Source organism: Corylus avellana, chromosome 4, assembly GCF_965113065.1.
Source record: "Corylus avellana chromosome 4, dhCorAvel1.hap1.2, whole genome shotgun sequence".
NCBI lineage: Eukaryota > Viridiplantae > Streptophyta > Magnoliopsida > Fagales > Betulaceae > Corylus > Corylus avellana.
In genome coordinates this window covers 952230-968882 of record NC_142493.1, presented here as the reverse complement: position 1 = coordinate 968882, position 16653 = coordinate 952230, and the positions used below count along the sequence as shown (strand labels likewise).

Genomic DNA, 16653 nt, shown 5'->3' with positions numbered 1-16653 from the left:
TTTTTTTGGTTGACATAACTTTTCATATACGTTACATTTTTTTATTAGGTTTACGTGAAAAAGAAAACACATTTTTAGTGAAAAAAGAGAGATGAAATTAACTTGTTTGTAATTGTCAAGAAGTCAAAACTCAAATTTGTAGTTGTTTGGAATAGAATAAAACTCGTGATTAAAAAAAAAAAAAATTATTTTTTACCCCCACATTCATACTATTTGTCGTGGGGCAGTGATCTGCAGCACACCTGACATGCATCAATTGTCATGCATGTCAGTGTGCTGTAAATCACTGCTCTATCATGACATAAGTTTGAAAGATTACTTAACAGCTTATGTCACGTCAACTATTGTAGTAAAATGTGTATGAATTGTGAAGTGTAGTATTGTTTTATTATAATATGTTAAACTTTTTTTAAGCATATTAAAATTTATATCAATTTCACGTTACTTGATGTGACACATTTTTAAGCGGCTTAGTCATCTTTAAGAGGGACAAAAGTCTGCTCATAACCTTAATTTCATAAGAGATATGTTTCTCGTCTTAAATGGATATTATTTCTTTAAAAAAAAAAAAAACTTATCCCACCGATTCTTCAAGTAATAAATTGAAAACAAACGCGTAGAAGGCTAGACCTCAGTGCTACAAAGGTAAAACATTTTTCACTGCGAGAGAGTTTTGAATTTTAATCCGAGCCCATTTGAATTTGGTTTAAAAAAAAAAAAAAAAAATCTTCTGTTTCATCGCTGACAACAAACGGAAAACCATTTCTGATTCTGACTATCATAATTCATTTCCCAAAATGAGCTTCTGAATCTCTGAATCCCTAATTCTCCACTTGAAATCCCATAATCTCGACATCCAAGTCTCTCTCGATTTCATTTCCAACCTCCGATCATTCTCTTTCTCTCTCTCTCTCTGTTGGATTCAATTGCTGTGAATCAGTTTGAGAATCAAACATGGAGGCGATCGAAGAATTGGCTCAGCTTTCCGAGTCGATGCACCAAGCCTCCGCTCTCCTTGCCGACGAAGACGTCGACGACACCTCCTCAACCAGACGCACTTCCACCATCCTCAACGTCGTCGTTGTCGGCAATGTCGTAAGTTCTTTCACCCATTTGTACCTGTTTCTTTATATGTATCTGTATTGCGGTGTGAGGAATGGATTTTGGATCCAGTGGTTCTGTGAAGCTTTCTATTTGTGTAAACTAGTGGAGAGTGCAATTTGGGAGGGACTGGAATCTATTGAATCAAATAATTGTTGATCAAAGATACCATGAGATGTACTAAAACCCAATAGCAAACCAAATACAATGGGCATGGGACTAGGAACTTATCAGGAAGAAAGAATGATTGAGAAAGTATTGTAGAAATATGAAGCTTTGTCTGTTTTTTTTTTTGAAAGTTATTACTTCTGAATTTTAATGCATTCTTTCCATGGACAATTGGTCAGGGTGCTGGTAAATCTGCTGTCTTGAACAGTTTAATTGGACATCCTGTTTTGGTAAGTCATATTTGGTTTGAGTCTTTGCATTCATGAAATTTGTAACTTTCTTTGACGGACTTCTGCTAATGAATATTCTTTTTTCTCCTTAAATTGGTTTATTCCCTTTAACTATATGATGAACAGCCAACTGGTGAAAATGGTGCTACCAGAGCTCCCATAAGCATTGATTTAGACACGGACAGTTCTTTAAGCAGCAGATCAATCATCTTGCAGATTGACACTAAATCTCAACAGGTTTCTGCAAGTAAGGGCTTTCACTAAGCTGTTTATTATTTTGTCAGCTTTTATGTGTTTTAGAGGTGCTTGGTGTTAGGTAATTAGTGCATCTCATGGTACTGTTGCCGAGTTTCATATGTATGACCTTACAGTAGACTCCCCGTCATGCTGACTTTGATTATTTTAAGTTTTTCAATTTTATGTGTTGTAGGTGCTATTCGGCATTCTCTGCAGGACAAGCTAAGCAAGGGTTCACCAGGCAGGAGTCGTGATGAAATATACCTGAAACTTCGTACTAGTACAGGTTGGCCCTTAATTTTATGATATTATTTCTTTGAGTTGTAAAAAATAGTGAAAGATAAAAGAATAAATATACAGGATGATTATATTACATCCTCTCAACAAATTACATCGAAAATTTAAAATATCGATAAAAGGTTGAAGAATTAGAATATACTGCCCAAGGTGCTAGGAAAAATCACAATATACACAACCCAAAGTGTGTAGCCAGTTAAATAATGAATGTAAGAAAATGGTTTAAATTAGTTCCTTGTCCAATTTTATGCCGTTGAAAGCATGGTTTTTTCTCTCCCACCAAGTTTTCCACGTGGTACAAAGAGGAACTGCTCCCCAAATGTCGGTATTTTCATGACAACTAAATCTCCTTTTTCAACCTACAAACACTTCAATCATGGCTCTGAGGAATCACTCAACGGACTCCAAATCTTGCAAAGATCTAACAAATCTAATATTCCAAAGTCGAGCTCCTTCCCAAGATATTCCCAATTGGCAATGCAACTGAACCTTCCTCATCCACAGCATTCGAGAACAAGTTCAGAAATCTATTCTTCAACACAACGTCACCAGGCCGGTATCATACTAGAACCACTCCTTACTACCATCTCCTATCTTAAGGAAAATCAAGGAAAAGATTCTTATTCACCCCTAATGCTCTTCCACAAACTCAGAAGATAGGATCCTCTCACATCTTTTAAAGTCCATTCATCCCAAGCAGTCATATTTTACAGTGACCTGCCTCCAAAAATGATCATGTTCCACCCCATGCCACATAGTCATTTACCTATGCTTAATTAAAAGGTTTCAATTTATGAATGCACCTGTCTTAATAGGAGAACATATTATATTCCATTCAGTTAGGTGATATTTAAATTCATCCCAATTCCTCCTCACGAGAAATCCCTATATATACACACACACACATTTGGATACCTATTCAATACGTATACCATTGTTACTGTGTATCTGTATTGGATACTTATCATATGGGGTTACGATAGGTATTTTGAAATATTCATGCTTCCTAGTTGTACAATTCTCATGCTCTGCATCTTCTGGGCCTTTTCATTTCTTACCATGTGCAGATGGATAATTGATCTGTGTACCAGTAATATTTAACTTCAAATTGGGACCTAGGAAATATTAATGATTTATTTTTGTTTTGTTTTATCTTTTTGTTTTAATTTATTTTTTCATTGATCACATTGACAAACCCGTAGTGAAACCAATATGTTCGAGTACATGAAATGAGCAACAATAAAGGTTTTTTGACCCTCAGGACGTTGATTAAGAATAGTGAAAAAGCAGGGCAAGCTAGATGAGTCATATGCAATTTATGTGTTTATATGCACTTATATCATGACCTTGTGTGTTATTTTATTTAGTTTGTTTTGTATTGCATTTCAGCTCCCCCATTGAAATTGATTGACTTGCCGGGGTTGGATCAAAGGAATATGGATGATTCAATGGTGAGTGGCTGTAAGTTATCTTCTCTTTAGTAACAAAATGTATTTTGTTGGGTCATTCCTAATTCTTCTTGTGGTAGAGGGTCCACAGTATGGTCATTTTGATACAATGCTTCAGGCAAATATTTATTTCTTGAGATTCTATTTTGGAAGTTCGTTTAATAATTCGAATTTTTCATTTATTTTCTTTCAGATCAGTCAACACGTTGAGCACAATGATGCTATTTTGCTAGTTATTATTCCTGCTACTCAGGTGCCAGAAATTTCATCATCTCGAGCCCTCAGAATAGCGAAAGAATATGATGCAGATAGTGGGTCTATTGTCAAACTTGCATCTCCTTATTTCCTTTTAAAAATTAGTAGTTGAATGATTTATGGCAATTGTCATGAGTTTGAGTTTGTTAGGTGTTGCATATCCTTCTTTTCAAGTATATTTTATTAGTTTTTATCCTTTTCTTCCGTTGTGGTTTACTGTAGGTACCAGAACAGTTGGCATTATTAGTAAAATTGATCAAGCAGCTACAGAACCAAAAGCACTTGCAGCTGTTCGGGCTCTTTTATTAAATCAGGGACCAACAAAAACATCTGATATTCCTTGGGTTGCTTTAATTGGTCAATCTGTTTCTATAGCTTCAGCTCAGTCTGGAAGTGGCGGTTCTGAGAACTCCTTAGAAACTGCTTGGCGAGCTGAGAGTGAAAGTTTAAAATCTATTTTGACTGGAGCTCCTCAAAGCAAGCTTGGTAGGGTAGCGTTGGTGGAGGCCCTTGCTGGCCAGATTCGTAACCGTATGAAACTTAGGCTGCCAAATCTTCTTTCTGGGTTGGTTTTTTATTTTTATTTTTTTTTGTTCTTCATCAAATCTTGAGATTTGGTTCCCATTAAGTTATTAGCTCTGTTAAAAAAGAAGTTTGCCATAACTTTTCTATCTTTTCTATTTTGTTGTTACTGCAGATAATTTGTGCATGGTTAGTTTATTATTATTACTGATACCTTTCCTTTTATGGAACATAATAGAAAATGTTGTGCAATTATTGATATTGGCTAGAATTGGACGAGGATTGTGCAGTATATTATAGTTGTGCTTCTTTTGCTAAAAGCCTTAAACTAGTTTTGTCTGCTGAAGTGTGTCTATTTTGTTTTTGCCTTCCTTTTTCTTGTTTTCTATTGCTTTTGTTTCTTCAGGTGGGTTGTCTAGGAAGAATAGCAGAGAAATTATGGGGGTGATCCTGGTAGTAAATAACATTTTATTGATCTTATCCCGCAAGTCCAGACAAGTATTCATTTGCTGGTTTGAAGTGCATACTATAGCACTTACTGCATATGTTACTACAATATGGAGGTTACTAGATTCAGTGGATTTTAATGACAATTTGTAGATAGTTGTCTGTTTTCACATATTAGCTCATATGTTACTGAAGGCAAGCTAGCTTGTTTTCTTTTCTATTTTTTTTTTTTTTTTTTTTTTACAAAAAAGTGGCAAGCTAGCCTAGTTGAGAAGGGAGTTATGAAATAGTTCTTTCCTGCTTCTTGATGCCTTCGTAAGATATTTGTGTCAGCAAGTTGTGTTACCATGGAAATATCCATTTTGTTATGTGCCCTTCGACCTAAAATGAGACAGTTCTGTTATGAAGAACTAATTTGTGTTCTACTTAGCCAAAAAGAAGGAACTAATTTTTGTTCCATAATCGCATAGTAACATTTACTACCACTTGATGTTGCTCTTGTATGTTTGGTAGTATCATTCTCATTCTAAAATTAATCTATGGTTTTACATATTAGCACATAAGATTATGAAGTGGTGAGCATAGTGGGTTCCTATTGTCTATATGTTTCATTTGTAACCAGAGTTATTGTACCTCTATTACTTTTTGACAGTTACGTTCTTTGACAACACTGCAGTCTTCAAGGAAAGTCTCAAATTGTTCATGATGAATTAGTAAGACTTGGCGAGCAAATGGTTCATACTGCTGAAGGTACAAAAGCTATAGCTTTGCAGCTCTGCCGTGAATTTGAGGACAAATTTCTTCTACATATTACGGGTGGTGAGGTCAGTAGTTCTTAAAAGTAGCACATGATAATTTTCTTTCGGTGACGCAAAATAGCAGCCAACAGATGTATAAGGAAGAATCTGTATATCTCCAACACGCTGCCATGTTGAAGACCTAATATAGGTATCTAAAATTTTTAGATATGTCTGTGTCCTCTTAAGGTGTCTAGACGGCTTAGGAAGGGTGCCTGATCAATGATAATTGTACTATTCCAGTTTTCTTACTGTCACCATTCAACTCTTTCTAGGCCTAGCAGGAATCCATGCTTTGTTTAGCTTTAATTTTGTAAAACCTGTTAACCAGATTCCTTTCATGGTTTTGGTTGTTTGATCTGTTGTTTTGCTGTCACTTCTTTGTAGTCATGGTCTTACAAATAGATAGCCACTAATGTACTGTTTCAGAAATTTTGTTCTATAAGCAATATTTAGCTTCTGTCACAAATTTTCTTTGCAGGGTAGTGGTTGGAAAGTTGTTGCTAGTTTTGAGGGAAATTTTCCTAACAGAATCAAGCAGCTCCCTTTGGACAGACATTTTGACATAAACAACGTCAAAAGGGTAGAGTCCATTTCTTATTTCATTTTCCTTTTGGCCTTTTTTTGACTTGTAATGCTTTCAGGGCTTTTCTTTTGATATGGCACTTTTCAACTTTTATTAGATTGTCCTAGAAGCAGACGGTTATCAACCTTATCTTATATCTCCAGAGAAAGGGTTGAGGTCCTTAATAAAAGGTGTCCTAGAACTGGCGAAGGAACCATGTCGTCTATGTGTTGATGAGGTATACTGTGCCTTGGGGTTTACACTTGTCTCTTCTAACTTGCGCTTGTTTGTTTTTATTTTATATGTGTTTATGTTTTGTTGAATTTTTGTGTATGCTTTGCTTATCTGCCTTTTAATTTTTTCTGCCATTTACTTATCAAAAATTTTTTTTCTGCCATGTAACTCTATTTGGTACAGTTTTTAATTAAAAACTTAACAGGAAACACAAGGGCTTGCATTAAAGTATGGCCAAATGTCTACATGCACAAAGCGTATGTGATGATGGCCTGTGCATGTGATTAATTTATAATTTGGCATAACAAGAAGTGCCCTATCTTTGAATTCATATTGGTGTTTATTTGATTGAACTTCCCATGGCATTGTATTTTAATATCAGCGGAAATGTATTCTACTAGTTCACCAAACTTATTGTTCACCCCTTATTTTATGCCATATCTCTAATAGTCCCAACATGAGCACCCTATGTCCTGCTGTAGATTATAATTTAGTGGTGCTGACTTACGCATGCAAATAGAAGGGCAACTTGAGTGGACCACATGCAAATCTGGCGTAGATATGATCTATCTTTTACAATATATGATCAACTCTTTTCATCTTTAGGTGAAAGAGTAGTTTTAAGCAAGCACCTGGTGTAAGGGCATTGATCAAGGAATAAGTGTTCTATATCAATGGATTAGGGGAATTCACTTTATGAATGTAGTGAAGGAAGTGAAAACTATACTTGATCAATAGTCCTGAGTCATTTCACAATACCTAAATTAATATTTGGGTGACTACCAAAATAGGTGCATCGAGTACTTGTGGATATAGTTTCTGCTGCTGCGAATTCTACGCCTGGGCTTGGAAGATATCTTCCTTTTAAGAGAGAGGTAATAATGGCTTACACTTGTTACGTATATAGTCTGTGTCTGTAGCTAGATTTTTGAATGTTCGTCTGTTGTTAAATTTTCTAATCAGGTTGTGACAATTGCAACTGCCGCACTTGATGTGTTTAAGAATGAGGCAAAAAAAATGGTGGTAGCGCTAGTGGATATGGAACGTGCATTTGTTCCACCTCAACACTTTATTCGTTTGGTGCAAAGGCGGTATGCTCAATTAGAAATCTTGTTATATATTCAGTTTTCTTTTAAAAGAAATTCAGGAACTATGAAAATATGCTTTCTCTGTAAGAGCTGATATACTGCTTTAATTGTGTATGTTCTGGCAGTTCCACTTCTAATTTGGTTATGTTGCTTATGTTATATATTTTTTGATTGTGAAGTATCAACCAAAGACTAGTATGTTATGTTTCTCTGTTCTCATGTAATATATTTTTTTGGATAAGTAATGGATGTCATTAATAAGCGCTATTCCCTTGTAATATATATGCGTAACTGTAGGCTCTTGATTGTAAACATTCTGTTTTTATTTATTTGGTAACAGTCTGATAGGATAAATTGGAGGAAAATCATAATCCATGTAAGTCTTACCAATATTAAATTTAAAGGACATTAATAGCGTTCAACTCTATCAAAACTAAAGAGGGTAAAGTATTCTAAATTAATTCTCTCCCATAAAACATTTGAAGGTACTTATTTTTAATAAATTCTATTCAGAATGAAATGCATTTAAAATGAGATTTAGGGTCCATTTGGGTTTGCGATTTTAAAACGTGTGATTTAAAAGCTATTTTAAAATGTGCAATTTGAAAATGCAAATTTACAAAATGTAGTTAAGCGTTTAGTAAAATTACAGTTTGGCCTTTAAAATTGCAATTTAATATTTAAATTGTGTATTTTAAAAATGCACCCTCTTACCTACTATTTGGAAACCCAATTTTTTATATTTTATTATTATTATTATTTTAATGTTTTCAAATCGCAATTTTTTTGAAAATGCGCTTTGAAACGATATATTTTCTGCGATTTACTTTAAAATCGCACTTTTGGTCTGCGAAATCGCAATATCAAACACATTCTTAGTATGGCAGACCCATTTGAAGTCACCTTCAGCTAATGCCAAGCACCTTCTTTCTTGCTTTGTGAAACCTTGCATTTTCATTTTTCTTTGATAAGTAATGTTGTATATATCAAAAAGTGCAGAGGGATGCAACCCTTTACAGGAAGTATACAAGAGAACGCCTAAGTAGAAGAGGAAAATAGAACTAGAAAGTCAGAAAATCTAATCATTAAGGGAGCTAAACAAGCAGGTAAACATATTAAAAAAGGAAAAGGACTTGAGCTCCTCCAAGGTCCTCTCTTGGTCTTCAAAATTTCTCTCATTTCTTTCCCTCCCATGTGAGCTACAGTTCATTGGCTTTAAGTACCTAGACAATTACCTCAGTTTTATATACAAATGTGTATAATTTGTGGAAAAGATTTCTTTATCATTTATGAGTGTGCCTTACTGTTGTACAATAGTTACTTATCATTGTAGTTCTCCAAGAGTTTCTTCTGTTTTAAGTTAGGCTTTTGTATGGTTTGCAATTATGTCTTTCTGATCTTCAGTATCTAACTTGACCAGAATGGATAGACAGCGCCGCGAAGAAGAGCAAAAGAATCGTTCTTCCAAGAAGGCACCTGAGGCAGAGCAGTCCATTTTGACTAGGGTGTGGACTTATGACTTTCTGTACAATAAATTGGAGGCTCAAAGTTATCATATTTCACATAAATAAGTGCTTTGATGTCTTTATATCCCTCAAATGCATGATGGAATATCCTTTTAATTTGGATTTACAACTGTATTCTTGGTTCCCAATTGTAGGCCACCAGTCCTCAAACAGGTGAACAAGCTCGAGGAAGCTTAAAATCAATGAAAGACAAATCCAGTCAGCAAGAGAAGGATGTGCAAGAGGGATCAGCCTTGAAAACTGCTGGGCCTGGTGGCGAGATAACAGCAGGTTTGAGCATAATCAGTTTGAACATTGTAATTGTTGGTCTGAAAAGTCTTGCATTGTTCCAGATTACGTTAACAATCTGGTTATACGTTAAAATGATAATGTTGCATGAAAGAGTTTTTTAAAATGAACTTTGAGATTTAAGAAAATTTCTCAGATATGAGTTTTAATTTCTCTTAACCGTTTTATTCAATATTCTTTATGTAACTAGACTGTCAACAGGAGAAGTCAAATTCACAAGTGTATTCAATACATTGGTTAAAAAGTTTGGATAACTATGTGATGTTCCATGAAACTTTACATAGAATTATAGAATGAGAGTTGGCTATTTTTTGTGAAGCATCATTTGAATTTTCTAAACTACTATCATGAGGTGGATGGTTTAAGTTACTTAAAGTTTGTGTTCCTCTATTTGATTCAAGATCAGTTTGGGCTCCTGATATGGTCATGCATCAGTATGACGGCCATAAGCTTGACTTGCATTAGTTTATTATAAAACTCTACACTGAGAATAGTATCTTTGGGATGGGAAAAGTTATCTTTTCATATTTGAGTTTCTTCGTGATTTGTCTTCTTTAGTAACTGAATTGCGCTAGTAACAAAAAAAAAGGTTTTTGAATCAGAGGTCGGTGAACAGTGATGGTAGAACTAAGGAGATGAAAATCTCTTAATTTTCTGTATTTTGCTCATTGCTGCAATAGTAAGTCTGGTGGTCCTTATACCAGTTTACAAGAAGAGAGTTATGAATTGTAGTTGGAGCCTTATATATGAGCATTAGTGTTATGGATTTATTGGCTTCGGCCTAAGGTGGTCCTCCTATATGGTGAATAGTGTGGTAGTTCTTTTGCGATTGAAATATGCTTGCATTGAAATATATGCATGGTGAGATTGAAATATATGAATAGTGTCAGTGTGGTAGTTCTTTTTCTTCTTCTTCTACTTTCCAAAGTCCTACGAGGAAGGAATTCCTTTACTTTACCTGAATCTTCACATCTTTGGACATATGTTTAGTGATCCTTCATAGCAATCAAGTGAATTTGGTGTTGCTAGTAGTTTATATGTTTGGTGCTTGTAATCTTCTCTTTGCGGTTTGTTAAATAAGTTGCACAAGCTTGATGGATGTCTGACTATGGAACTTTAATTAGTTTGCGTCTGCAAAGGGTAACAACCTTCTATTGATTAGGGAGGTCCTTTTTATTTTTTATTTTATTTTTTAATCATTGATATGTGCTCCGTATTTTCAGGATTTTTATTGAAGAAAAGTGCCAAAACAAATGGGTGGAGTAGACGGTGGTTTGTTTTAAATGAGAAAACTCGGAAGGTTAGTAGATTAGTCTGTTTGGATTATTACTGTGCTTGATATTTTATGGGTTTTTTGCAGTTTTTGGTCTTGTTATATCATATTTGACTCTCTCACACTTGTTATATCTTATTTATTTATCCTATAAAAAATATTACAGAAAAATCTATTGCATCGTATGATTAGAATTCTGGTTAATATCGACCAAAAAGAAACATCGATGGAATAAAAACATGTTATATATACAGTAGAATAGATTTCCTCATGTTGATCTTGATTTCTTCTAAAATTCTTTTATCAAAGTGCACATAAGCATGGTTTGAGGCCGAGGTAAACAAGGCTCACATGTAGCTACTTGCACTTGGCAGTTGGCACCTTAAGTGAGGCACAGCTTATGCACAAAAGGATGTGTGTTTTTGCAAAGATTATGGTGCAAATATGTGCATTCGTATCTTATTTTTATTGACCGAAATTTTGATATCTCTTCTGTAATCATGTTGGTTGTAGTTTACTGCTTTCACTCTGGCGACTCATTTTTGACAATAATAGAATTAAAGTAAAGGAATCCTAAACCCTAGTTTTCTTCTACCAACCCTAGCTCTGCTCGGTACTATTCTTTTTAAGTAGTTTTAACTTTCAAACGTTGCTTGAGCATGACAGCATTGTGACAATGAATGTGTTAGATAGTCATGCACTTGAGTAGTTAAAATTGATTGCATGTATTTCAGCATTTACATTGATTACATGATTGCATATTGCAAAGTTGCTTTACTGAATACATTTCTTTGCAGCACTACTTATATTCTGTCAGAAAAAATTGCTTTTACTGAACTCCGCCTCGCATCTTTGCATTTCAATGGGCTCTAGGAGACCTGAGTGCTTAAGTGCGCTTTAGGATTAATAACCCTGGTGGAGTTTAAATGTGTCATCTCAATGATTAGGACACTGAATGCAATTGTTCTGATCTCTATCATTCGGATTGTCTTGTAGTACCTATAATTATCTTTTAGTTGATGTAGTATGTTTTGATTTTATATTGCAGCTTGGATATACTAAAAAACCAGAAGAAAGACAGTTCCGTGGAGTCATCACTTTGGAGGTATGAATTTCTTGTTAGTTTCTTGAGATGCATGCAAGGGATAGATTATCTATTATTATGTTAGCAAATTCAAGTGTAAATGCATGTATTGAATCTTGGGAGCTGCTTCCTTATGCAAAAATGCTGAAGGTTAGGACTGTCTCCAAGACCCTGCTTTGGTGGAACCAACACTATAATAATGCTTTTGTTAATTTGACTGAATTTTTCTGTTTTGCTTAAATGAGGTTAAATGGCTGTTCCACTTTTGTCCATGGTTCCCAGCATCCTTTGGAGATGGGTAGTTGCATCTCCTTGCCCTGTGTTAGTAATTGCTTTAGCAACTCCTGGTTCTTTGAGTTCATCTATAGAAATTTTAAGGTTCTGACTTGAGATTTATTTGACTATTGTAACGAACCACATGCTTGCTAGATAGACCCCACTTATTGGAGGAAAATGTCAAAGGAAAAAAGAAAATTTCAACCTTCATTAAACTTAATATCCAAACCCTAGGACAGCTCATGTTTGCAGTGACTGTATATTCTTGGTGAAAAGTTGATGCAGCTATGGAAGATAGGTCAAGTTGCTGTGTTTAGAGTGATTTTCAGTTTTGGCAACTAAGAGTTTTGGGACTTGTCTTATATGATTTTGAAGGTCAAGTCATTTGGAGTCTAGCGTTAAAGCTGTTACTCCTTCCGTCCCTCAACAGATAAAAGTACAAATTGACATCTTATGAGCATGGATCCTACAGAGATGAGGATGTCTAGATAGATGTTGCAACAATAGGAAAGATAGGGTAGGGAATGAAGTTATTTGTGAGAAGATGGGGGTTGGCACTAATTGAGGATAAAATGAGTGAGTCATATAAAAGGTTTTAGATATGTGTAACAAAGACCTGCATTGCGCCCTTCTGCGCTTTGACTGAAGGTACATTATTTATTAAAAAAAAAGAAAAAAAAAAAAGAAGAAAGGCCTGCAACTGCACCAATGCAAAAGAGTGACTATATTAATTTGGAAGGAGCAAAAAGGACCACAAAAAAAAAATGACGTTTGTAGAAGTTTTAAAGAAAGACATGGCTGTGAGACAGCTCAACAAGAATATGGCCCCAGATGAGAGATCCAGTGGATTGTGGCATAAAAAGATTCGTGTCTTTGCTTGTATACAGTATACATGAACTTAGTTCCATACTTCACAAATACTGTCAATGTATCTTATGTTTCAACTTTAATGCCAATCAGGTATATTTTGGTACTATTTGTATTAGTCTTTGTTAAGTAGAATTTTTATAAAAAAACCAAAAAGAGCTCAAATAGGTATATACAAGATATCCAAATTATGGGTCAATAAATTAAGAAATGATGAGCATTGAATATTGCTTAATATGATCATCTAGTCATACAGAAATCTTAAGAACCTGAATTTAAGTGATAAGGGGTGTTCAGCACTATTGAAGGTGCGATTGTTTCATTCTCCATTTCTTACTGTATGTGGTACATATTTGGATTGAATTTCATCCTATGAAAGTTAAGACTTACCTGTAAATATAACTTATATTCTTAAATTATGTGAAGAGAATGGGTTTTGACTTCTGCTCACCTTTTTTTTCCCAACTATGAGTTTGAACTTGATGAGTTAGTATCATTTAACATATCTTGTGCACTAATGCCTTTATCTCCTAATATTTGGATGAGATGATCAGGAATGCAATATAGAGGAAATGTCTGAGGAGGAAGAAGCCCCTTCAAAGAGTTCCAAGAATAAAAAGGCCAATGGACCAGATTCTGGAAAAGCACCCAGTCTTGTTTTCAAGATTACTAGCAAGGTTCCATATAAGACTTTATTGAAAGGTAGTAGTATATCCATCTTGATTGCCTCTTTGTTTTTGCAGAATATTTTCCTTTATATCCCTCTCTGGTTGAGTTGCGTGCCAATAGATTTTTCAAATATGTATTTTGCAGCTGACAGTGCTGTTGTGTTAAAGGCTGAGAATATGGCAGATAAGGTTGAGTGGTTAAATAAGTTGAGAAATTTAGTCGGGCCTTCCAAAGCAGGTGAAGTGAAGGGTGAATCTGGTCTTCTCATTCGTCAAAGTTTTTCTGATGGTTCTCTTGTGAGTTGCTCAGCAAAGCTGATTACTTATACATGTTCAATTTCATAGCATAGATTTTTACGAGCCCCTCAATTTTTGTGTTTTGTAATGTGTCTGGGATTTTTTTTTTAAAAAAAAAAGACATATGGAGGTCCCTCTTGTTTCTTCTTAGAGAATCCGTATTAAATATTGTGCTCGTTCCAGCTGTGTGTTCTCTTGATGTGCTTTGAGCAAGGGGATGTGTATAGTTAACGTTTGTTTTAGCAGTTTTTAGATCCCTTATGGAGAATTAAATATTCTCAATGTTTTTAAACTTGTAGGCAATCTTTCCTGTATCTTTTTTGCTGGCCTAGCTAGTTTCACACGTCTCTGAACATATATCTTATGTGTGTACTTCTATAGGATACAATGGTTAGAAAACCTGCTGATCCAGAGGAAGAGCTCCGATGGATGTCCCAAGAAGTACGCGGTTATGTTGAAGCTGTTCTTAACAGCCTTGGTGCAAATGTCCCAAAAGTCAGTTTATTCTCTCAATGCCTATCATCATTTCTTTGACTCTTTCACTGTATAGTTCTCTTAACATCTGTCAGTAACTGTTCGGGCTGAGCAGGCTGTTGTTCTTTGCCAAGTAGAGAAAGCCAAGGAAGACATGCTTAATCAGTTATACAGTTCTATCAGGTTAGCAACATATCGATTTCCCGTTATTTCTTCTAAGATGCATGGTTGCATATCATTTTCTTCCCATTCTGTTATGAAAGCATGCTTTTCATGTGCTATAGGGCAAATACAAGCTTAGTAGCAAGAGACAAGTCTTAATTGTAATAGACATGCTTATGTGGGCTTCGTTTATATTCTTTTAAATGCATTTCTGGCTGGATGTTGTCCTGAAGATTTAACACCTTTTAAACAGTTGCAACTTCAAAACATGCATGTATGATCCAAACATAACCATTGGTTTTTTTATTATCAAATTAGTCCATAATTATGCAAAAAGAATTTCATGTTCACTCTTTTGTTGGTAGTGCCCTAAGCACAGCCAGGATTGAAGAGCTGATCCAGGAAGATCAGAATGTAAAGCGTAGGAGGGAGCGTTTTCAGAGACAGTCCTCTCTTCTTTCAAAACTCACCAGGCAACTTAGCATCCATGACAATCGGGCAGATGCTGCCTCTAGCTGGTCCAGTGGTGGGGGTGGAGCAGGTAAATATGGCTGCATGTATTGCAGACCTCTATTTTCACTTTTGTGTGTATGTTGTGTTTTGCTTCTCAACTGGAAAGGTAATATTTTTTACAGAATAGAAGACACACTCCTTCCATTTATGTCAAGTAATTCCATGAAATTCTTATTCCAATTTGTTACCTATGTGAAAAGCTTGCTTTCCTGTCTAATTGGGGCCAGCTGAACATATAGAATTAATTTTATAATTATGAGTACATTCTATCATTCAGAGTTGAATCCTTTGAGAGATCGTCTCAAAGTTAATTTCACCAGTTGCAGAACTTTACCTCTTCCTGTATCTCTGTAATTCTTGAGGATAACTGTTACTTATTGGTAATCATTTTTTAACTTTATTATTATTATTTCTCTGTAGAGAATGTTGTTGGAAATGTAAAACTCATCCATATATCAGAGTTTGACCTTTGGAAAAATTCCTTGTTTGGATGTTCCCATTTGAAACACAAATTCTCCTAATATATCATCTGTCTTTGGAACACTTTATGTTGACTGAAATCTTTTATAAAAAGTTTTGAACTTTGATTAGAAGGATAACTTTTTCAGTAATTGGAATTTAAATTGTCCTTGGTCTTTCTCTTGTAATTTTTTTTTTTTTTAACTGATTTCTACCTATTCCTTTGTGCAGAGAACAGCCCAAGAACCCCTGGATCGTCATCAGGTGATGACTGGAGGTCAGCATTTGATGCTGCTGCCAATGGACCCATTGACTCGAATGGTGGCTCATCTAGGTTTGGGGCCAATGGTCACAATCGAAGGTATAGCGACCCATCCCAGAATGGTGATGCAAGCGCAGGCTCAAACTCCAGCAGTCGGCGCACGCCTAACCGATTACCGCCCACTCCGCCACCGTCCACTTCAGCTTTTAAGTATTAGAATGGGACTAGTTGCTAATTTCATGCATTATGTTGAGTGGGTGTTGCTCCTGCTGAGATTGAGCTTTTCCCAAGCTCAAGTTATGTTACAGTGGCTCCGTAGAAGCCCAATAGGTCTGTAGATAAATCTTACAGCTACAACTGTGATTTTTGCAGTGTATTTTCTGTATGCTAATCAAATTTCCTTCCTATTTGGGCGGAGGGAAGAGGAGGGGATAGTGCTTTTTCCCTCTTCCCCTTTCATATGCTTTAATGTAATTGATTGTAATGAATCTGATTTTAGATTTATACAATTTCATACTTCAGTTATAGCATCTAACTTTGGATACAATCTACACTCATTATTCATGGGTCCTCGATGACTTATAAATATAACATGAACTCAACATGAATTTAATGAATTATAATTGAGGAGTTTAACTCATTTAATTAAATAAGTTGTTTGAGTTAACTTATAATCTAATACTCATGTTTTAACACGATTCGAATCCAACATACGATACTAACACTTTTTGAACAACAAATTTGACACGAATTTAACACAAAATTAGTTGATCAGGATTGAGGGTCTTGACTCGTTTAATTAAATTGGTTATGATTAACTTATATAGTTTTATACCATTTAACACGACTTCATATCTAATAGAAAGTTTGATGCTAACAGTCTGCAAACAAAATCCTTGCAATTGGAAGTTACATGAGGAAAAGAGGATTTTCATCAAAATTTCAGACTTTGAGATCTTTTGTAGTTTTTTCAATGGTCCAGATTTAATTTTAAATTCTCTAGCTTAACAGCACCAAAGCCAAACCATCTTGACTTCACTCTTCAAAGGAAAAGCAATTGTTGGAAGGAATTCCCATGAATCCATAAAATTGTTAGTTTCCACTGTTGTCCGTAC

The 16653-nt window shown here is 35.1% G+C and overlaps 1 protein-coding gene across 1 annotated transcript; it reads left to right on the top strand.

Moving 5' to 3' along the window:
- The first annotated feature begins 727 nt into the window (after window positions 1–727).
- On the top strand, window positions 728–16068 carry LOC132177492 (dynamin-2A). The gene is made up of 22 exons (XM_059589837.2): window positions 728–1095; window positions 1449–1499; window positions 1626–1746; window positions 1930–2022; window positions 3423–3484; window positions 3675–3792; window positions 3959–4301; window positions 5382–5529; window positions 5984–6085; window positions 6186–6305; window positions 7093–7176; window positions 7265–7392; window positions 8810–8894; window positions 9050–9185; window positions 10427–10503; window positions 11525–11581; window positions 13258–13405; window positions 13517–13668; window positions 14050–14163; window positions 14258–14325; window positions 14670–14845; window positions 15508–16068. Exons 1-22 carry the CDS (start codon window positions 955–957, stop codon window positions 15753–15755), a joined length of 2772 nt encoding a protein of 923 aa, XP_059445820.2. The 5' UTR covers window positions 728–954; the 3' UTR covers window positions 15756–16068.
- Window positions 16069–16653: the final 585 nt, after the last annotated feature.

Coding starts and splice junctions, on each gene's coding strand:
- LOC132177492 (XM_059589837.2), top strand. CDS start 955: ATGGAGGCGATCGAAGAATTGGCTCAGCTTTCCGAGTCGATGCACCAA. Junction 1,747..1,929: donor ATCTCAACAGGTTTCTGCAA/GTAAGGGCTTTC, acceptor TATGTGTTGTAG/GTGCTATTCGGCATTCTCTG. Junction 5,530..5,983: donor TACATATTACGGGTGGTGAG/GTCAGTAGTTCT, acceptor TTTTCTTTGCAG/GGTAGTGGTTGGAAAGTTGT.